This window comes from Ooceraea biroi, chromosome 12 (genome assembly GCF_003672135.1).
Source record: "Ooceraea biroi isolate clonal line C1 chromosome 12, Obir_v5.4, whole genome shotgun sequence".
Lineage (NCBI taxonomy): Eukaryota > Metazoa > Arthropoda > Insecta > Hymenoptera > Formicidae > Ooceraea > Ooceraea biroi.
The window spans coordinates 3,701,446-3,721,128 of NC_039517.1; the positions used below are offsets into that span (position 1 = coordinate 3,701,446).

The 19,683-nt window shown below is 37.1% G+C and overlaps 6 protein-coding genes and 1 long non-coding RNA gene across 9 annotated transcripts; 4 read left to right on the plus strand and 3 right to left on the minus strand.

Moving 5' to 3' along the window:
* Positions 1-37: 37 nt before the first annotated feature.
* Positions 38-2,632, plus strand: LOC105285069 (autophagy-related protein 13 homolog). 3 transcript variants are annotated; one of them, XM_011349023.3, is made up of 5 exons: positions 38-259; positions 711-1,059; positions 1,465-1,648; positions 1,746-2,079; positions 2,184-2,632. In XM_011349023.3, the coding sequence occupies exons 1-5, from the start codon at positions 71-73 to the stop codon at positions 2,394-2,396; spliced, it is 1,269 nt and encodes a 422-aa protein (XP_011347325.1). In that variant the 5' UTR covers positions 38-70; the 3' UTR covers positions 2,397-2,632. The 3 variants fall into 3 exon arrangements, with proteins under 3 accessions (XP_011347325.1, XP_011347327.1, XP_011347326.1); XM_011349025.3 differs by having other exon boundaries at positions 1,746-2,067; XM_011349024.3 differs by having other exon boundaries at positions 38-253; positions 2,184-2,396.
* Positions 2,524-4,241, minus strand: LOC113563056. Its single transcript, XR_003407295.1, has 2 exons — positions 3,262-4,241; positions 2,524-3,189 (listed from the first exon to the last, which is right to left on the minus strand). It is a non-coding gene; the product is annotated as an uncharacterized LOC113563056 (long non-coding RNA).
* A 520-nt stretch (positions 4,242-4,761) lies between these two features.
* On the plus strand, positions 4,762-10,457 carry LOC105285064. The gene is made up of 15 exons (XM_026974151.1): positions 4,762-5,195; positions 5,279-5,572; positions 5,696-5,970; positions 6,043-6,218; positions 6,298-6,494; positions 6,565-6,882; positions 6,946-7,138; positions 7,205-7,336; positions 7,408-8,052; positions 8,138-8,294; positions 8,370-8,916; positions 9,042-9,270; positions 9,368-9,953; positions 10,042-10,217; positions 10,299-10,457. The coding sequence occupies exons 1-15, from the start codon at positions 4,762-4,764 to the stop codon at positions 10,347-10,349; spliced, it is 4,410 nt and encodes a 1,469-aa protein (XP_026829952.1). The 3' UTR covers positions 10,350-10,457.
* Positions 10,458-10,792: 335 nt separating this feature from the next.
* Positions 10,793-14,008, plus strand: LOC105285063 (activin receptor type-1). Its single transcript, XM_011349006.3, has 7 exons — positions 10,793-10,942; positions 11,304-11,482; positions 11,575-11,806; positions 11,906-12,174; positions 12,275-12,915; positions 13,002-13,236; positions 13,313-14,008. Exons 1-7 carry the CDS (start codon positions 10,882-10,884, stop codon positions 13,448-13,450), a joined length of 1,755 nt encoding a protein of 584 aa, XP_011347308.1. The 5' UTR covers positions 10,793-10,881; the 3' UTR covers positions 13,451-14,008.
* A 195-nt stretch (positions 14,009-14,203) lies between these two features.
* Positions 14,204-15,174, minus strand: LOC105285062. The gene is made up of 2 exons (XM_011349005.3): positions 14,894-15,174; positions 14,204-14,821 (listed from the first exon to the last, which is right to left on the minus strand). Exons 1-2 carry the CDS (start codon positions 14,939-14,941, stop codon positions 14,423-14,425), a joined length of 447 nt encoding a protein of 148 aa, XP_011347307.1. The 5' UTR covers positions 14,942-15,174; the 3' UTR covers positions 14,204-14,422.
* Positions 15,175-15,309: 135 nt separating this feature from the next.
* Positions 15,310-17,982, plus strand: LOC105285059 (cyclin-K). The gene is made up of 8 exons (XM_011349003.3): positions 15,310-15,709; positions 16,005-16,233; positions 16,323-16,454; positions 16,532-16,637; positions 16,722-16,779; positions 16,923-17,095; positions 17,180-17,326; positions 17,403-17,982. The coding sequence occupies exons 2-8, from the start codon at positions 16,015-16,017 to the stop codon at positions 17,810-17,812; spliced, it is 1,245 nt and encodes a 414-aa protein (XP_011347305.1). The 5' UTR covers positions 15,310-15,709; positions 16,005-16,014; the 3' UTR covers positions 17,813-17,982.
* A 136-nt stretch (positions 17,983-18,118) lies between these two features.
* LOC105285060 (proteasome assembly chaperone 1) lies at positions 18,119-19,403 on the minus strand. Its single transcript, XM_011349004.3, has 5 exons — positions 19,100-19,403; positions 18,926-19,005; positions 18,680-18,843; positions 18,397-18,589; positions 18,119-18,306 (listed from the first exon to the last, which is right to left on the minus strand). The coding sequence occupies exons 1-5, from the start codon at positions 19,195-19,197 to the stop codon at positions 18,122-18,124; spliced, it is 720 nt and encodes a 239-aa protein (XP_011347306.2). The 5' UTR covers positions 19,198-19,403; the 3' UTR covers positions 18,119-18,121.
* Between the last annotated feature and the right edge of the window lie 280 nt (positions 19,404-19,683).

A 19,683-nucleotide genomic window follows, 5' to 3' on the forward strand; every position in this document is an offset into this window, starting at 1 on the left:
ACGCGGTGCAGTGCCGTTTCATCGCGATGCTACGCCGTGCCTTTCGTTCCCGCGCGGCCGAGAAACGCCTATGAGGGGCCGACCGTTGTCACGGCTGTGTACAATGACAACGCAACTAAGCATGCAAGACAGAAAAGATTTGGAGAAGTTCACCAAGTATCTGGCCCTGAGGGCCGCCCAAATCATCGTGCAGTCAAGATCCGGGCAGAAAGTTAACACCACGTGCAAGCCGGACTCGTCGGCCGGCGATTGGGTAAAAGTAAAGCTTGCTCTAGTCCATGCAATTTATTTGGTTTTATCCTGCTCTCCATTCATGTCTGATTCGCTTTTACCTTCAAGCAGTTATATTTCTTCATGATTGCTACTGTGACATTCTAAAACCAGCTTAGCAGTTCCTTATTCGTGAATGAAATACGTATTATTTCATGATACGGAACATTTGCAGCGATAAAAAAACATACATGAGAGATACATACTTGCCAACAAATTGTTTTTATAGGTTATGTATTAAATTGTTGGAGTGTATCAAACATTCTTGTTAGAAATTACTTTATGAAGAAAGTTCCATCAATGGAGCTAGCTGAGAGATGAAATTGAACTAGATAAGTTGTATGATTCGTGTAGTAGATATTGATATTTCTTCTACTTTACAATATCCATCGTTTCCTGTGCACAAAGGAACATAAATATCTTTATATCTGATTTTACAGTTTAATCTGGCGATAATAGAGTTGCCGGAGATCTCCGCTGACGCTAAAAGGGCGCTATGTGGAGAAATAGTAAGCTCCACTGTGCCACTTTGCATAGAAATCTCTTTGAAAACAGTGGAAGGTGACAAGATGGTTTTGGAAACGTGGAGCCTTGGCGTTTTGCCAGAGCAGAGCGATCCAACTGTGCGAGTAACGTACACCGTGTACAACAGAATGGGAATTTTATTGAAGTCCTTGCTCTCCGTATCAAGAGTTACACCTGCTTATAAACTAAGTAGGCGGCAAGGACCAGATTCTTACACAATGTGCTATCGAATATACATGGGAGAGCCTCAATTACATAATTTAGGTAATAATTTATTTGAACATTCTTATTAATTTATTCGGACAAGCTTTTGCCCTGTTGGTTACTACAATTGGATTTGACTTGCACGTTATGGATTATTTAAATGTTCACAAAGCGATACTTTATTTAAAAAATTTATATATATATATATAATTTTTCATACCGTAAAATATTTCATTTGATTTACCGCGGATAGTCTTGCCGTTTTATTGTGCGTACTTCTAAGGCAGACGACTGTTAGTGGCATTAGATGACTATTGACGAATCCTGTTAATGTACGATCGTTGCGCGTCTTTTTTTCCTACTTTTTTGGTAGTCGTCCTTCAAATGGAGCATATGTATTAGACACTGCGATCACCGTTCTGAATTATATATCTGATATCAAATATTATTTGTGTTCCATAACAGGAGACAATTACAAGCATGTGAGGGTAGGCCAGTTATGCACTCCGGTAGGCACCATACACTTATCCGTTTCTTATAGAACAAAAATGACTATTTCGCCTACTCACAAGGGACGGGAGTCCATCATGCTTAAAAGCGACCATTTTCATTCGGATTCAAGTCCACGTCATACATGGTATCAACAAAGGTGAATAGGAAGCCTGATGTTAAAACATAAAAGTAACAAAATTCTAACGTGCTAAGAATGCAGAAAATTGATAACGCATTTTCTGTCAAATTTGCAGCGAGGAAACATCAAAGTCTCTCAGCGACACCATTAAAGTAGGCGCGTTTGTAATAAATAAACCCGTTATCGTGGACGAGGATCTTGTGATACCAGATGTTCCGTTCAGCTCTTTACTGACGCCCAAACGAACCTCGCCGCCACCGGTGTCACTGATGGATCCTGCGAACACGAAGACTGCAACGGCAGCTGGCACGACCGATAGCAACAACGGAAATAGCGACAGGGCTAACAACGACAACGCCACGTCGAAGTGCGCCTCCCAAAATGGCTCTAGGCGGAGTAGTTGTTCTATCATTAGTGCCAACGACGATTTTATTATGGTAGATTTGATGGTAATTGATGCTCTGAAATACTGAAATACTCTCGCTCTTCGAAATGTGTTAGGCAGATTTCAAATTAGGCATGCGAGACTGACTTCAATTACTGTTTGCCGCAGAAAACACCATTCGCCATCACGAATACGAATAGCGATGTCGGAGCGTTTTATCTCGAATGCCAAAGCGCTCCGCAATTGCAGGCGTTCATGGAGGAGAAAACGCTCGCGGAGCAGCTGGGGGATTTGACCAAGCAGTTGGAAACGTTCGAGATGAATATGCTGCACTACGACGACATCCTCTCGTCACTGTATCACAGCGAGAATAACAATTAAAAAATCTCATAGCTGCTCGAAAACGCAGTTGTACAGTATACAGCTCTATTGTATAACATTCGTTATGTGATATTAAATAATAATATTAGGTATTAAACGTTTTTCTTTTTTTCTTTTTTTCTTTTCTCGTTGGTGCGGCACTTTGATATTTACAATCTAATGCTGATCCATCTGTCAATACTCGCTGGATAATACCGCTCGTCCACGTTTTTGCTAATAAAAGGTATACGTTGCAACTTTTGTGTAACGCAGTAAGTAGAGGTAAAGCTAGTGTGATGATTGATTACTTGATGTTATTTATTGCGTGTATAAAGTGTACATTGCATTTGAATACTGTAAAATAACTCGATAAATACAGAAATCGGCTACAGAATATTTCTTTAATTTAATATCCGATTAATAAAATTGAATAAATAAAGCGTCAAACGGCTATTACAGACAAAAGCATGAATCGCGAATTATTTCGTTTACACTCACGTTTCATCTTTCTTGCTTCAAAACCGCCTCCTCACGTGTACCTTATTTTGGAAGAGATACTACTTGTTGAAGATTTTAAATGTGATGTAGCCTGAATTGGCGCGTAAAGTGAACGATGGAAAGCTACGCTCATAGAAATGGCGACCGCTCATTGTGGGCAACAGTATGGATACACCTAGAGAACCTCAAGTAAGAGTATGGGCACGGTATAATGATATGCAGTAGGGACAAAGAGCGTCGGCACCTTTGATCTTTTTCAGCCGATCCGCCACGTCTTCGGGCGGCAGTAGCGTATCAATAATATTAGAAACCACCGCTATCAGCAAATATTTTTAATGTGTTTTCTTAAAAAAATTACATATTTTATAAATACATAAGTAATGCATACCTTTCTTTCTCTTTTGGAAAGCGAAAAAATGATATATTATCATCATTAATCATTGTGAAAACAATTTTGCACCGCACACACTCGATGTATTCTCTTAGACATTGTTTTTAACAAAAGCACAAAACAAACAATACAATACAATATACGAATTTTTATGTTTGGTTATGTTTCTCTATCTATATGTGATCACAGTTACGGAGATAATGTGCGTTCTTTACTTTGAACGGGATTGGAAGCCGCCCAAGAACATGGCCGCTTGGGATGCGCAAGCAAATCTGCGCGGCTGACTCGAAAACGGGTGCTTGTCCCTACTGTATTCCTTATACTGTGGTATGGACATCGTGGATCGAAATGGCGTTCGTATGGTCACTATCTATGAGGAGCATACAATATAACCTTCCTTACTTTAGGGTTAAAAATATTAGTTTAAGAAAAGTAAGCGAAATGACTGGGTGTGTGTATGAGGTTATACAAATAAGGATAAAAGAGGATGTTACATGGCAACTTTGCCAACAAATGCAGAAAAACGAGCAGTATGGATATCCTTGGTGGAAAAATTTCTCAGATTTTCTCAGGATGTCTCAGAATGTTTTTTAGAATTGGAACGATTCTTATTCCTCATAACTTAGATAATTAGAAATATTCTCAAAAATTATTACTATTTTACAGAAATGTTCATACTTAGAGATACTGAAATATTCTAAAACTTCTCATCCAGTTATTTCTGAAAAATTATTATTTTCTCAATATTTTTCAGAAATGACAGGATGAGAATTTTCAGTATCTCCATGTATGAAAATTTATAAAACATAATAAAAAGTAATGATTTTTCACATTTTTTTAGATTTTCTGATTTATTCTGAGAAACGTTCCAATTCTTTTAGAACATATGATAAATTGTTCCACCAGGAATATTTATTTTATAAAGATATTATTTTCACAATTAATGTTAGGTGCAATTTCTTTTTCTAACAAAAATGTATTTTATTTAGATAGAGTCCCTTAATTGATAAACCTCAATTCCGCCATTTTCGATCCCACCAATCAGGTGCGAATCCACGATGTCCATACTCTTACTTGAGGTTCTCTAGATACACCCAATCACATCACGAGTAACTAAATGGAAATTCTAGGGATCCGCAAAGAGTCCCCTGCAGAACTTTGAGAACTCCCTAGAATATCAGCGCGGGAAAACGATAAACGAACACACCTCATCAAAATCCATAGGAACATGTTAGCGCACAGTGCTAACCTATACGTTTACGATTTTGAACAAAATACAAATGTATGAAAAGTATCAGCATATCGGTATAAAATTAGAAAGTCAGTATAAAACGTGATGCCGCACTCGTGAAAATGCAGATATCTATTAAAGAAATGAAAAGAAAACCTTTGTATTATACAAAGCAAGCAATCTTTGTATCACTAATCACAACGCTGATCATCTGAATGAATGATTTATTCAAACGTACATTTGATTAAACTAACATTTTCATTAAAATGGATAATTTTACGGACAAATGTGTGGAAAATGGAGCATTGGCATCCTCCGTTTCGCTCAGCGAGTCGCCCAAGAAATGCAATCTGTCTTTCTCGATTAATTTTGACTTCAACGATGTTAATAACGAAAATTCCACCGACTCCGAAAATGCTGATTTACAAATAGATATATCTGAAGTGGATAATTATGAACCGTCCAGTAAACACAGGAGAGAAGCTGTTGACGAAGCATCAGTGCTCAACGAGATGGAAGAGGAGATTGAGAGACAACTCGATGCCAAAGCTGCGAAAACTAACTTAACTGCCACTAATGTCAAAAACATACTCAAGCATGTGATTCCTTATGAAAACTTAATGACAATGATTCAAACATGGCTTCAAGATGCACAAAATGATGTTAATTTTGGCCTTAAATTAACAAGGGCTAAAGCTAAGTAAGTACTGTTACTTTTAAATCAGCTATTTTATTACTCTGTATGTGACGTTCGTTCAACTTAATTTAACATGCTTTTTGCAGAAAATTGGGAGCTGCGCAAGTCAATATACCATGGCCTATTACTACGGCGCAGAAGGCTTCTTCAGAGGTGCAAGCTCTAATTCAAGAAGAACTACCAGAAGATTCGTCCGATGAAGAATATAATCCTGAACATGATAAACATAGTGACGACGACAGAGAGGCAGAAAATGCTGCAAATGGTGACGTAGAATCACTCACGACAATTTTAACAAATGACGAAGATGTAGGTTCCTCAAAACAGCAGGCATCATCACAGATACAATATGATCCTGAAGGAATTTTTAAGATACCAGCGTAAGTGTGCAAGAAAAATTTGTGCATTTCAGTATATTATTGGTTATAATAGACAAAACATTTTTAATTAGATTTAAAATCGTTAATTAACTTTAATAGTAATAAACGAAATTTATTTTTAAGCGTCCCACATGTTTCGACAGAAGAAGAAAGTATCGGTCAAAGAACACGTTCCAAGTTCTCCTTAAGTGAAACTTCGTTGGAGGAAATAGAGCAAGCGTTTATACCGCCTGACATAACTGCTGACATGACTGAGGATTGGGACTTTGAACTCGATGAAGATTGGGATAACTTTTTGAAAGAATTTACACGACCTTTAAGGCAAGAGCCAGCTATCGAGGATGATCCGGAAGCAGACCCAGAATACAACATATTGGAGGATGAAGAAACAGATTTATGTGCGTAATATTTATTATTATCATACATAGTATAATCCTTTATCGTTTCTTACTTTTAATAAATATTAACAGTGGACAAGGAAGAACTCAGAACGGATAAAGCGGTCGAGGTGCCTCGCAAAGAACAATTTGACTTAATTGCAGAATTGCTTGAATTAACTCCCATGTTCTTAACGCAAGAACAAGAAATATCAAGAAAGAAGAGACCTCCGGATAATACGACGCCTCCAACTGAAAATAATACTATGGTAAAAAGGGTGATTTATAAAAGAGGCAATGGTATTGAAATAATAAACAGTACCCGAACTCTCGTTCTTATCCTTTCAGAATTGTTCTATGGCAGATCTGTTGCCGGTTGCAGAACCTGAGCTACCAAAAGTAATAAATCCTGAACAACGTCTTCTATTAAAAATACAACTTCAACAGCACGTCCAATTAATGGCACAGCATTTTGTTATGACCTACATGCATCCGGAACATCACGAATTGTCAAAAATGTGTAAACAGAACTTAAATAATTTAAGGTAATTCAGCGGCATGACGCATAAAAATAGTAAATTAATCCAGTCGTTCTAATCACTGATGATCTATTAGATACATGAGCAAGGGGCCTAATTCTGCATTCAATGCAGATAATTTGGAGGAAGCGTTTAAGTTGGCGTCAACTTGGGAAAGTAAATTTTCTGACAGCAACTTTCACTTAAACTACCAAAACATTGTGACGGATGAAATCGCTAAGGGAAAGATGTGTCGCGTGAACAAATGGGGGCACGTTGAAGCGTTCATCCCCGAATTGGAGGAATTATTCATCGAGAGTAAGGCTCTCATGTATCCACAACTTTTGCCACAGATGCCTTTCAAAAGCGGAGTACAGAAACACGTGAAATCCGTATACTCAAGATCGGAAGAGAAGTAAGTTTAATCTCGAACTTAAATGTTAGAATATCTTATTTTATTTCATTCTGACGTTTGCAGTTTGATTGCGTTGGGTATAGAACAATTCTTGCCGTTCGTCGCGTCTAGGACAAATAAGTTTAAAACTAAAAAGATACAGTTGTTTGATGCGGGTCAGCTTATTTGCAAGTACTTATTACCATGTAGAGATGCAAAAGGATTATTATATCATATACAAAAACGTCGCGTTGCTAAAGATAATAATCCGATTAAGGTATGTGTCGAATATCTTTTTGCTACACATATTTGGTACACTGCAATTAAAAGAATCCTGTTGCAGCATTATTTTGAGAAGGGTTACGCTCCTAGAACAATACATTACATAACACTTGAGAGTAAGCTAAAAGCTCCAAAAGAGCAACCAATCGAACTTTTGTCTCTAAGATGGCAAATGTATCTCAATATGTATAACGTGAGTATAGCAATTATGATGTAATTTTTCGTGACAATATTCCTTATTTCTTCAATTATTTATTATTACAGCAAAGAAAGCATAGAAACAAATCGGCGAGTATACATTTATTTCTACAATATTCACACAGTCTTAGAAAACAAGACAGTTATATGAATGCAACAAGGAAGCCATATCCTAATGTTCCTAATAATCATCCTTTACGAAATCCAATTGTAAATATGTTACCAAAGATATTACCTGCGACGATGAAACCCAAAGGCGCGACTACTGATAAAATTAGTAATGCTGCTAAAGCAACTGTTAAATTCAATGATGGTAATAGTAGCGAAAGACTAGTAGATGATGAAGGTGAAATGACCGAGGGACATGTGGAAAAGAACAAATCGCACAGCAATGTTCTCAATTCCCCGAAAGCAAGTGCCGCAGATATAAAGACACTACAGACGGATAAAGTGCCAGATAAAAATAATGTTAAATTGAATTCTGTGGTAGCTACAAGCTCGATGGTACCTAAAACCTCGTCGCAAAAATCAACAGGATTACCGCAAATACGTAGGACCACACCTCGATTAGCAAAAACAAGGAGTGCTCAGAATATGAAATTGATGGCACAAGCTTTAGGTTCAAAAACTTCGTCTAGTTGTAATAGCTTAAAGTCGAAAGAAAAGAACACAGATAAGGCTACTGGCGAACATAGTACTGCGTCAAAAGTCGTAAGTTTCACATCTCATAATTTCTGTTACATTAAAGAAAATATTGCACGATCGTCTAAATTATTTAAATGATTTTCCTACGCAGGATAATGAAGAAGAAATAGCAGAATTAATGCTAGCCTGTACGACAATAACAAAAGATTCTGTGAGCAGGAAGAAGGCCAAGCAAACTAGAGAATTAGAAATTATAAAAAGATTATTAAAAGCTGAAAATCCACTCACGGAGGAAGAACGTAAAGCGAGTAAGTTAATTTATCGTTACATTTATAGTTGCGTACACAAGTACTGTGTATAAAGTAAACCTTTTATTTTTGTAGAATTTGCGGCATCGTACCTTCAAAAGCTGCACGTAACACTGGAATCTAGTAATCCGGAAATATTTAAAGCTGTGATGAAGTTGTTCTTAGATTATAATGAAAAACTAGAAGGTATGAATCAGGCAATTGCCGACACATCATTTTCTGAGGAGTTTTTAATGGACAAGGAGCCGCAAGACACTTCAGTCAAGAAAGACTTATTAACAGTCGGATTGTATGAAGATGTCCGTAAAAGACTGCAGAATTATCCAGAAATGTGTACAGACTTGTTGTTATTCTTAAAGCCTCATCAAGCTGCAATGATTGGCAAGTCCGTAGAATATATAATGTTGCAGAAAATGAACGATTTCGTTCATGTCGCGCAGATATATTTTGCTAAACAACCATCACGAATAGCAAAGATGATGCAGGCAATTACGCAACTTTCGTCTGATCCGCGCACCACCTTGGAAAATGTTTACGCGGTTATGACTCCCGTTTTCAAGGGGCATCCGCTCATTATGGATTTATTCCTGCAAATTCTACCTACTGCAAAATCTCCCGAAAGGTATTAGTTTCAATTATCATTACAGTGTGAATCAAATTCTGATGAAAACTAAATGTTGCAAGTTATTACGCGATAATTTATAATTGCAGCTGGAGAATAACTTAAAATTAATTTTATACTTTTAGCTTATTTGCGTCCCACATGTTTGAAAACTTGACGTGCCCATTAGGACCTTATGACAAGAACGTAACGTATACCGAAAACGCGCCGGAGCTGTACGAGAACATAGAATTACCCATTATAGCGTATCAGGAAGATCCATATGGCGGTGATAATTGTAAATGCGATTGTCATAATATGGACGACCCGAATCTTAAAAATAATTCCGATCATTGTGTTTCCTGTGGCACACGAGTACGCATCGCCTGATATATTTACTTATATATCAATTTCTTTTATTCTGCTTCCCTTTCTAAGGATTTAACTATAATGTTCATGTTTTGTTCTGCAGTTTCTGAATGGGAGAATATACCTTCAAACGCCTGAAGGGCTAAGGCCTGCAAAAATCACGTTTCCCGGAGAAGATCAAGAGAAATTAGAGAACATTGCACGTGTATCGTTAAAAATCGCTGATAAAGTCGTTCCAACGCCAATTTCACCGAAGAAACGACGAAAATCAACAAAGAATGACCCTAGTCCCGAAGATATTTGCCAGAAACAATGCAATACGAAGTACTCGCCAGTAAAGGATAATGAAGATAATGAAAAGTCAAAGTCTAAAGGAGGTGTCAAATTTGCACTTAAGACAGATAAAAGAAAAGTTTTAAAACGAATAGCCACTGAAGACAACGTGGTAGTCGAAACTAAAAAAATGCGTATGTCTCAGTGCAAGAATAAACGAGAGAAAAAGGCTGAAGAGAACGACGCTTTACTAGAAAACAAAGAAGTCGATATTATAAAACAAGAAAAAATGACTGAAGTTACAGAAACGGAAAGTAATAATAGTGTACAGTTGCTAGCGCAAGACGATCCATCAAGTACTGAAGTAATTGTAGACGATGTTCCAAGTACAAGCACGAACGTTGATCATAATTCAAGTAATCATATAATTTATATTTATAATAATATTATATAGTTATATAATTTATAAAATATATATTTATTAATAAATTAATAAAAATGTAGGTATAGACACGGTTAGTGTAGTCGAGGATAATGTGCAAGCCAAATCCAGTGTAACGAGTGACAAACCATGGACACGTCAAGAAGATATGGTTCTACTACAACATATCAAAAAGGAGTACTCTGAGAATTCATTTCAACTAATCAGTGAAAAGTTAGAAAATCGTAATGTTGGCCAGGTAATCTTTTTTTTAATCTTTGTTATACATATGCATTTTATATTTTATTATATAGAAATAATTACATTTTCTAAATTGCAGGTGAAAGAAAGATGCCAAACGTTACTTTCTTTACTACAGAAAATGATGTAAATATATGTACATTTCTTATTTAGATTTGTTATTCAAAATTATTATATCTGATTACTGTAATACACTAATTGATATTATAGTAATAAATAAATTGATAATATAGTATAATAAGAAGAGAATATAGAGAGAATTATTTTTAAATTTTACAATTTGATTTAGGTATAATACAATAATAAAAAATTAATTACATACAGAATTACTTGTGAATTTACTCTCACTCAAAATTTCCCAGACTTCATGATGCAAGTGCGCGCATGTGCACTGGAGTGCAAGCTCCAGCAGACGTATTCAGTGATGCAGTAACTAAATCGAGGATCATTTTCGAAATTCTCCAGAAACTTACTGGAGCATATTGCGCAAAAGCGCAAAGTAAAACGAACAGACTTGGCGGGAAATAAAAATTACTAGGACTCCGTGCTGTTATCGCGCGAGGTCTCTGGGATCAATTCGAAACAAGTGCGCACTCGTGTCGACTCTTGGTGCAATCTCGCTCTATTCGAATATATAGGATAGTGTTTTGACGCGCATAGAAATGGCGGATGCTATATTTATCACGCATTTTCTGCTGTTATTGATATCTAAATTATGTTCAGGTATGGGACTGCAAATTGTTGCAAATTACGAACGCTATTCGTCACATGACACGTATCAACTGCAAGTCCAAGGGATATGAATCTTTGCATTTCCATATTTTATTGTGTGGCGCTGGAATTTGCTGCTCCGAGTGCTTGTGTTTCTTTAGCTCTGGCAACGATTGCTGGAGAGATTATCGCCCGCGTGATACGTAAAATTCACCAAGAGAGCGTGCATAATCTACACGCGTATCTCGGGTTATCGTAAATTCGGTTTTAATAATTTTTCTCACGCTCGTTCTTGTTATCAATATGGATGCACTGTGCTGTGAATGCTTGCTCTTGTTTACAGCATTTTTGTGCAATTTGATTTATTTTTTAGCCGAACGAGACATTGCGCTGCAGGATCAAGATATCTCTCTTGATAATGAGAACTCGGATTTACCTCAGCCATTAGATCATAGTCTTGGCAGCAACGTGGTCAGCCAGAAACGTTTCAAGTGCTTCGTATGTGAAGAACTCGAGTGTCCATCGTCCAACATCTGTGACGATGCAGTCACTGTAAAAATTTATTATTATCCTGTTTCTCTGGTATTTTTATATTCATGTTAAATCGACGTTGTACGTTGACACAAATCCTTGTTCCTTGACAGTGCTGGAAATCCAGGGTGAGAGAGATTGACGGTACGGAATATGTTAGTCGCGGCTGTTACGCATCAGAAGAGCACAAATTATTTTTATGTAATAAGGATGACAGCCAAACTGAGGATCGTAAAGAGAGACAGGCCAGGGGATTATTGAATGGTGTTCAATATTCCGTGGAATGTTGTCAAGGAGACTTTTGTAATGCCGGACCATACCCTGTATTACAAGATTATTCGACTGGTAAGTAACTTGTATTGATAACTGGAAAGAGAAGATCGTAGTGAGCAGATAACAGATTTTGTTCAAAGTAATCTTTATTCCTATGTATGTTGTCTCCAGATGTCGATGAGGAAAATTATGTAGTCAAATTAACGTTTGCAATCCTTGGTCCGATGATTGGCTTGACGATTCTTGGAGGAATTCTGTTCTGCGTAGTGGCGCACCGAACACGAAGAAAGCGGCCGATAGCGCCTCGTCGGAATAAGCTTATCTTAGACTCGGAGATTGAACCTTCCATGTTACACTTTTCGTTCTCCTCACCTACGTCGTCCGCCACCTACCATCCACATGAGCTTCGAGCGACGGCCGCCGGCGACAGTACGCTCAAAGTATGCAGCGATATCTTCTATCTGGGACAAGGATGTAACAATCGTGTGATTTAGATGAATTGATAATTTATTAACATTTATATTTCCTCGTGCTTTGCAGGAGTATTTGGATGGTCGAAGTTTGACTAGCGGGTCTGGATCTGGGTTGCCTTTACTAGTGCAAAGAACTCTAGCGAAGCAGGTGACCTTGGTGGAATGCCTTGGTAACTGTAGTAGCGGAGGATTTGGCGGAGAGGTGTGGAGAGGAGTTTGGCACGGCGAGAATGTAGCTGTAAAAATTTATTTCTCACGGGACGAAGCTGCGTGGGCTCGAGAGACCGAAGTTTACTCTCAACTGTTACCGTCCAGACATGATAATATCCTAGGATACATCGGCAGCGATATGACTAGCAGAGCCAGCTGCACGCAGCTGTGGCTGGTGACGCAGTACCATCCACTCGGCTCGCTTTTCGATCATCTCAATCGCTCGCCGCACCCGTTGACGCCTCATCAAACGCTAAATATTTGCCTGAGCATCGCCAACGGTTTGCTCTATCTGCACACGGAAATTCACGGCACTAGGGGAAAGCCGGCCATGGCTCACCGTAATCTTAAGTCGAAGAATATTCTCGTCAAGACCAACGGTGGTTGCGTGATCGCCGATTTTGCGCTAGCGGTTACGCAGGATCGTCTTACAGCGGACAGAGTTGACTTGCGACAAGGGACGAAGCGTTACATGAGCCCGGAAATCCTTGAGCAATCGTTAGTGCAGAATATTTCCTTTCGTATCAACACGGACGCGTGAGACGGCCAAAATCTCTCAATGACGCCTACTTTGAACTTTTCAGAGTCAACGTCGAGTGTTTGGAGAGCTTCAGACGGGCCGATATCTACAGTCTAGGATTAATACTGTGGGAGGTGTGCCGGAGATGTATAAGTAACGGCGTAGCCTTAGAGTACGCGATGCCATACAGCGAATGGCTGCCAAGCAGTAATCAAGAACCCTCCATGGAAGAAGTGCGTAAATTGGTCTTGCTCGACCAGCGAAGGCCGCCACTACCTAATAGGTGGCACTCTGATCCGGTAAGTCGCATCTCTTGGTATTAATCTATATTGAAACTGGAAAAAGACAGCGAAATCCAAATTGTTCCTTTCGCAGACGTTGGCCGGAATGGGAAAATTAATGCGGGAGTGTTGGCATGGAAAACCAGCAGCCAGATTGCCCATTCTTAGGGTAAAGAAGACACTCGTTAAATTAGCAGCTAATGATTCTCGTGTTCATTTACCTCTTGACTGACCAGTGTTCATTTTACTGAGCCCTTTTTCATCCACGTATTTATTACTGTTGCTGCATCAGCCTGTCATGTATATCATCAGTTCGTTCATCGTCATCAACCTTCCCGCATTATCGGATTGTTATATCAAGAAGATAAAGGAATATCGTATATTGACATATCGAAGTAACAATGTTAATAAGTTCGTTAATGTTTGGCACGTCGATTTTGTTACCTTACTTTGTATTACTGTTATCATTCTGAAACGATGATATTGAGTTTCAGCGTCAACAATCAAATGGATAAGTAAGAATAATATTCTATATTATATGCGAGCGACTGTTTAATTCTATACGCGAACGACTGTTTAACTTTATTTGTTAAAGCGAACAATATTGTAGAAATGTAATTAATTCTGTTTGTAGTTTGTACGAATAATATAGCGATACCATTTTTTTAATTACGATTAATATTAATGATAAACATTTCATACACATAATATGCCATACATATGCATGAACATAATCTTTAGTTTATAACAAAGAATGTAAGATTATTATTTTCAGTAAAAATCTCTTTTACAAAATTATTAACATTTCTCAAGTATTTTAATTATTTCAACCATATAACACATAAATACATATACATAATAAAACATTTGTAAATAGAGAGTGTATGTATTGTATTTATAGCTAATATTACAGCCATACATCTTTTTCACAGAATTCAAGCTATAAATAAAAATAGTATGAAGGTAAAAGAAAGAGAGGCTATTGTGCGATTAAAACTGTATAATATCACATATGAAACAATTTCATCGACTGCTTTCATACCCAATGCTGATACATAAATAAAAATACATATTTATGTAACTATATTGGCATTGTGATCATTGTATAAAAATTCGTACATAATAGACACTTAATTATTAAGTTAACGCGTCATACATCAATCACGCTGCAATCCAGAACCACACGTACAATATCGCCTCAAAATTAAAATTCTTTTGGCAACGACAATAATCTTTCCAACAATGCACCATTATTTGAACTTCGATTACCAACACATCGTTCAAAGAAGTCTTGAAGATGCAATGGGTTGTTAACGTGCAATAAAATAAGAAACATGTACCTCCATACTAGAGGTTCCAGTTCAACGCAACATTCAAGAAGTTTAGGAAATAAGTGCAATGCATGTTTCCAGTCTTGACGAGCGATGTACGATTGCATCTCCAATAATACAATGCTCTTTGAAAATCCTGTCGTCCTTTTCTTCTTGTCTTGAAAACTGTTGCAATAATAGGCTACCTTATGATCGTTCAGAGCTTTTCCATTATCCTTGCCTTTTCTTTTTGCTTCAATTCTGTGCTTTGTTATCAATTCTAGAGCCTTGGCCTGTATAATAATAGTGACATGTAATATTTGTTTACAGTTTAAAATATTACAAATACAACAAATTCTACATACCACATTATATTTTCTAATTTTTCTGGACGTTGAATCACGATGCAACATAATTGCATAGTTTTCTTTATAATCTATTCTTCAAATGTTTATTTGGTGATGTATGATTCCTAGAGCTTTGTTAACTTTTTATCGAAATTATTTTATATAAAATAAAATGTACTTTACAGCGATGCGAGAACAGAGAATAATATTCTCGTCATTGACGCGGTCACCAAATGAAAATTGTAGCGTTTATAGGTTAAATCAGTAAACGTACAGCGCGGTCCGATGGTGCGGAATATGCGCAATGCGGAATTGGCGAAACGCTCGTGATTGGTTCGATTCTTTTTACGTTCGTAAATTGACAACGCCACTTTCGTCTGCCGACGAACGGAAGCAATGGGAATCTAGCATTATATTGTATAACGTAGTTGCAGTTCTAGATATTCATTAGTTCCAGTTGGAAACAGTGCGTTGGAAATCTCGTTGCGGTAGGATATTTCAGTAAACATTTTTGCGAGGAAATGTGTGGAAGTGTGCATGCATGGTAGATTGAACTTTAATCACCGCCTACTTCAGCTTGTATCATTGTGAGTGTTTGAGATTATCCCACAATCTGGATATAAAGGTATAAATTGGTGAAAAGTGTATTCGCATATTTGCTGTACGTACGTGTTGCTTGAAAGTGATGTGTTTTATTTAAACCAATGGAGAAGAAAAGTAAAGAAATTATTGCTACACGTTACTTCGTATGCTTCGTAGTGTAAAGACATGTTGACACATTAGGTGCCTGAAATTGTAAAGAAGTTCGAAGATTTCAGAAAAGGAATAGAAAAGGTAACTTATTTAGATATAAGAAAGTATGTATTTGTAATGTGAATTATAATTTATATATTGTTAATATCTTAATACATTCTAGCAGTTTGTTGGAATAGTCATTGCAATCTTAATTCCATTTGATATCATTTTAATACTTGAATTGCAAAGTTGGAGCATGAGCCTGATAATGTTAATTTTGTTTGTTGTATTAAGATAAGATATTAATATATAACAACTGATATTTTATTCTATTTTCATTCTTAATATTTAAGATGTTGCATATATATTTATTAATGGCAAATCACATTTGAAGGTGTTCAATCATGCCATGCTGGTATTATGAAAAGAAAGAACTACGCAACACACCGTCCATTCAGGATGGTATCGATTATGAGACAGAATGTAGGTACCGAAAGGAGGGTGCACGCTTTATAATCGATACTGGTACAAAAATGGATTTAGGTTATAACACAATGGCAACAGGTGTTGTCTATTTCCATCGATTTTACATGTTTCACTCATTCAAGAACTTTCCACGATATGTAAGTAAAAAGTGTAGACGTCAATAATTTCTCTGTGCCTGTTTAATTACGTGTTTACATAATATATTATTTGTATTATTACAATCCAGGTAACAGCGTGCTGCTGCTTACTCCTAGCAGGCAAAGTTGAAGAAACTCCAAAGAAATGCAAAGATATTATACGGACTGCTAAGACTTTAGTATCGGAACAAAAATTTATGACATTTGGGGAAGATCCTAAAGTACTAGAGTTATAAATTAGTATTAACGTATTTATTAATATAAACAGCAATGTATAATAACATCTCTTTTTTAACAGGAGGAAGTATTAACTTTGGAGAAAATTTTATTGCAAACTATCAAGTTTGATTTGCAGGTAGAGCACCCATATAGCTACCTACTGAAATATGCAAAATGTCTTAAAGGTAATTCGCTCATAAAAGTCTACGATTTACACATATAAGACATGGAAATTTACCTCTTTATGATAAAAGTTGTTAAATTTCTAGGTGATAAAAATAAATTGCAGAAGATGGTTCAAATGGCTTGGACATTTGTTAACGATAGGTAATTCTTATAACCTATCACACTTGTGTATAACATTAATGTACAATGTAATGTATAATGCTACATGAAGTACTATTGTATTCTAGTATTCTAATATTTAGGTGTGACAAAAATAACTTCTTCTTATCATTTTTTTTCTATAGCTTGTGCACCACTCTATCGCTACAATGGGAGCCAGAAATAATAGCTGTTGCTCTGATGTATCTAGCTGGTAAACTGAGCAAGTTTGAAGTTGTGGACTGGGTCGGAAGGCAGACAAAACACTTGCGTTGGTGGGATATGTTTGTTGAAGATGTAACTATGGATCTTTTAGAAGGTAAATTGGCAAAATTTCCCTATCAAGTTTGATGTTTTATTGTTACCTGCCGTTATGTGAATCTATTTGACTGTATTTTTCTAGACATATGCCATCAAGTTTTGGATTTGTATTCACAAGCTAACAACACAAAACCGCCGGATTCACCACCGTTGATACCATCTACCGAAACGAGTAAAGAGCGACCCATTCCTACAACTACCATAGAATCTGCATCAAACACACCCAATGGTGAGTATTAAAAATAAATATAACATGCGTGTTAAGGCATTGAGGGACACGTCGACGTGACCACCCGATGTTACAGTGACGCCTGGAAAATCTACCAAGATCGAAACACCGACGCCAGTTTCTGCAAATGGATGTCCAAGTACGGATGTTGCGGAGCCGATAAAACCAATAGAAGTCACAACGGCACACTTCCCCCCGTATCCAACGAATTACACGGCGTCCAACAATACCAATTACCCACCGGCATTTCCACCTGCGAACGTATCGGTGCCACCCCCTCCGGTGAACACGATGAATCACATCGTGCCAACGATACATCACATTGGATCATCCGCACCGATTCGGCCCGCATTACCGTCAGCACCGCCAGCCAATCAGACTACCTTCCAGCCGTACTCCTATCCAACGAATACATCGTACTTTTCGACGAACAATCCGATTCCACCAACTGCGCCACCACGCAGCTACTACCCACCGCAACAATAGCAGAAGGCGATCTATCATGTAAATGATGTAAATGCGATCGATCTGAGCATCATTGTCTTATAATGAAGTGCAAGATTAAGAAAATAATGTTAATTTAATAAGTTTATTATTAAGTTTGTACGTTATACCTTTGTGGTCAACAATTTATGATTAGAAACTTTTCTCTCTAATCGAAGAAATCAATTTTCCTCGCAATATATTTTCGTACGCATCACTGATGCGTGGAAAGGAAGAGATTTCAATATGCGATCTGTGTTTCAAGGAATTTTATATTGTTTGCACGTGAAAGGATGATTAAATAACACATTTCTACATGTAAAGATTTCCTTTACTGAAAAAGGTGTTCGTACATTTGGGATTTTGTAATTTACGCTGCATTTCAGTAGGTAAGATCTTTAACATCGGTTCGGCGCACTTGGAATCCAGTACAAAACTGTCGATGTACAAGACGTACAATTTAGCTGATATACCCATAAATTCGGCATAGGATAAAACTGAAACAGACAGGGTTTTCATCTTCTGGCTTAAGTTTTCCGATTTAATCTCTGACGTTCACAAATTGCACGTAAAGCTTAAGTACCAACCTCCCGCACCGACGCCAAATACGATATTCGGTTGATCTAACGACTGAATTTTACACTCAGCGTTATTCGCATTTCTGGTTGTCAGTACTCTTAAAAATGACGGTACCTCTGGAATATTCGTACCTTGAAATTGTGATACGTGATGGCATACCACTGACATTATGTTCTCTGTACTTAGTAATACCTCTGATATCTGTAAGAATAAAAATAAGTATTTTATAGATTCATGACATGTATGTACGAAAACATTTTCTTGAGTTATCACAGCTGACAAAGTGCTTACCTGACTTATAAATCCTGCTGCATCTTTCATAGCGAATAACGGTAAGATCACACATAGATATATTTGTTTCTCGATGTGATAAATGGCAGAAACTTCTTTCTGATTATCATTTTTTATGACGCATACTTTTTCAGCTTCGCGACAGAAGCGTTGCTCCACAAAAGCTAGAACGGAATTGTTGATGTATTAGTAATCAAAAGTACAAGTCGGTGGGTAAATCTAAAAAGTTACGAAACATTATATTACATATTAACGGATTTCCTTCCATTATTATCAACTTTTGCATACGTTCTGGCTTCTCTCTCAGCCAGCGAACACATAATTCTCTAAAACAATAATTGAATTGTCTTATCAGCGGATAATAGAATAAAATAAAGTGCAATCGATTCACGATAATAAGATTATATTATCTTAACTTACGTGTGTTGTTCTAAATTTTCAGCTGATTCATATTCATCCTCATCATCCCAAAACGCTCGCGATGATGGAAATACAACCTCTCCAAAGTGGCTAACCATTTTAAATCTTGCAAATGTTCGAGAATAATATGGAAAATGAAAGAATTTAATTATAATTTACATTACTTTTTTAACTGTATGTTAAATTTTATTATACTGCAGAATGTTTATCGACGATAATTGTAAATTAAACTGCTGTGTCAACAAGATGCAATTTACATTTTATATTGCCTGTTTGACACATACGTGTTCGTTATTTACTAGATTTTATTTCCTACGAAGTTTAGTGAGAAAAATATCACTAGAATTTTTTAGAAAACGAAGTCTCCTATTGGGTAGCTATATCCATAGACACAATAAGAATAGACCGAGCGTGAAGCGCAAAACGTGAAGCACAGCTAGAAAAGGACGGAAAGTAGGTGGAGGATCTCTTTCTCTCTCTGTTCGCGTCTTCCCCACTCTCCGCTCTTACCCCCACTCTTCTTTCCTTAGAAAGAGAGAGAGCAATCCTTCGCCTGCTTTCTCTCTTTTTCTACCTGTGATTCA

Coding starts and splice junctions, on each gene's coding strand:
- LOC105285063 (XM_011349006.3), top strand. CDS start 10,882: ATGGCGGATGCTATATTTATCACGCATTTTCTGCTGTTATTGATATCT. Junction 10,943..11,303: donor GATATCTAAATTATGTTCAG/GTATGGGACTGC, acceptor TTTATTTTTTAG/CCGAACGAGACATTGCGCTG. Junction 13,237..13,312: donor ATAGGTGGCACTCTGATCCG/GTAAGTCGCATC, acceptor TTCCTTTCGCAG/ACGTTGGCCGGAATGGGAAA.
- LOC105285060 (XM_011349004.3), bottom strand. CDS start 19,197: ATGGTTAGCCACTTTGGAGAGGTTGTATTTCCATCATCGCGAGCGTTT. Junction 18,590..18,679: donor CAGCAGGATTTATAAGTCAG/GTAAGCACTTTG, acceptor TTATTCTTACAG/ATATCAGAGGTATTACTAAG. Junction 18,307..18,396: donor ATTTGGCGTCGGTGCGGGAG/GTTGGTACTTAA, acceptor TGTCTGTTTCAG/TTTTATCCTATGCCGAATTT.
- LOC105285064 (XM_026974151.1), top strand. CDS start 4,762: ATGGATAATTTTACGGACAAATGTGTGGAAAATGGAGCATTGGCATCC. Junction 7,139..7,204: donor AAGATAATAATCCGATTAAG/GTATGTGTCGAA, acceptor ATCCTGTTGCAG/CATTATTTTGAGAAGGGTTA. Junction 8,053..8,137: donor ATAGTACTGCGTCAAAAGTC/GTAAGTTTCACA, acceptor TTTCCTACGCAG/GATAATGAAGAAGAAATAGC.
- LOC105285069 (XM_011349023.3), top strand. CDS start 71: ATGAGGGGCCGACCGTTGTCACGGCTGTGTACAATGACAACGCAACTA. Junction 260..710: donor CGGCCGGCGATTGGGTAAAA/GTAAAGCTTGCT, acceptor CTGATTTTACAG/TTTAATCTGGCGATAATAGA. Junction 1,060..1,464: donor GCCTCAATTACATAATTTAG/GTAATAATTTAT, acceptor GTTCCATAACAG/GAGACAATTACAAGCATGTG.
- LOC105285062 (XM_011349005.3), bottom strand. CDS start 14,941: ATGTTGCATCGTGATTCAACGTCCAGAAAAATTAGAAAATATAATGTG. Junction 14,822..14,893: donor AAATTAGAAAATATAATGTG/GTATGTAGAATT, acceptor ATTATTATACAG/GCCAAGGCTCTAGAATTGAT.
- LOC105285059 (XM_011349003.3), top strand. CDS start 16,015: ATGCCATGCTGGTATTATGAAAAGAAAGAACTACGCAACACACCGTCC. Junction 16,234..16,322: donor TCAAGAACTTTCCACGATAT/GTAAGTAAAAAG, acceptor ATTACAATCCAG/GTAACAGCGTGCTGCTGCTT. Junction 16,638..16,721: donor ATATGCAAAATGTCTTAAAG/GTAATTCGCTCA, acceptor TTAAATTTCTAG/GTGATAAAAATAAATTGCAG.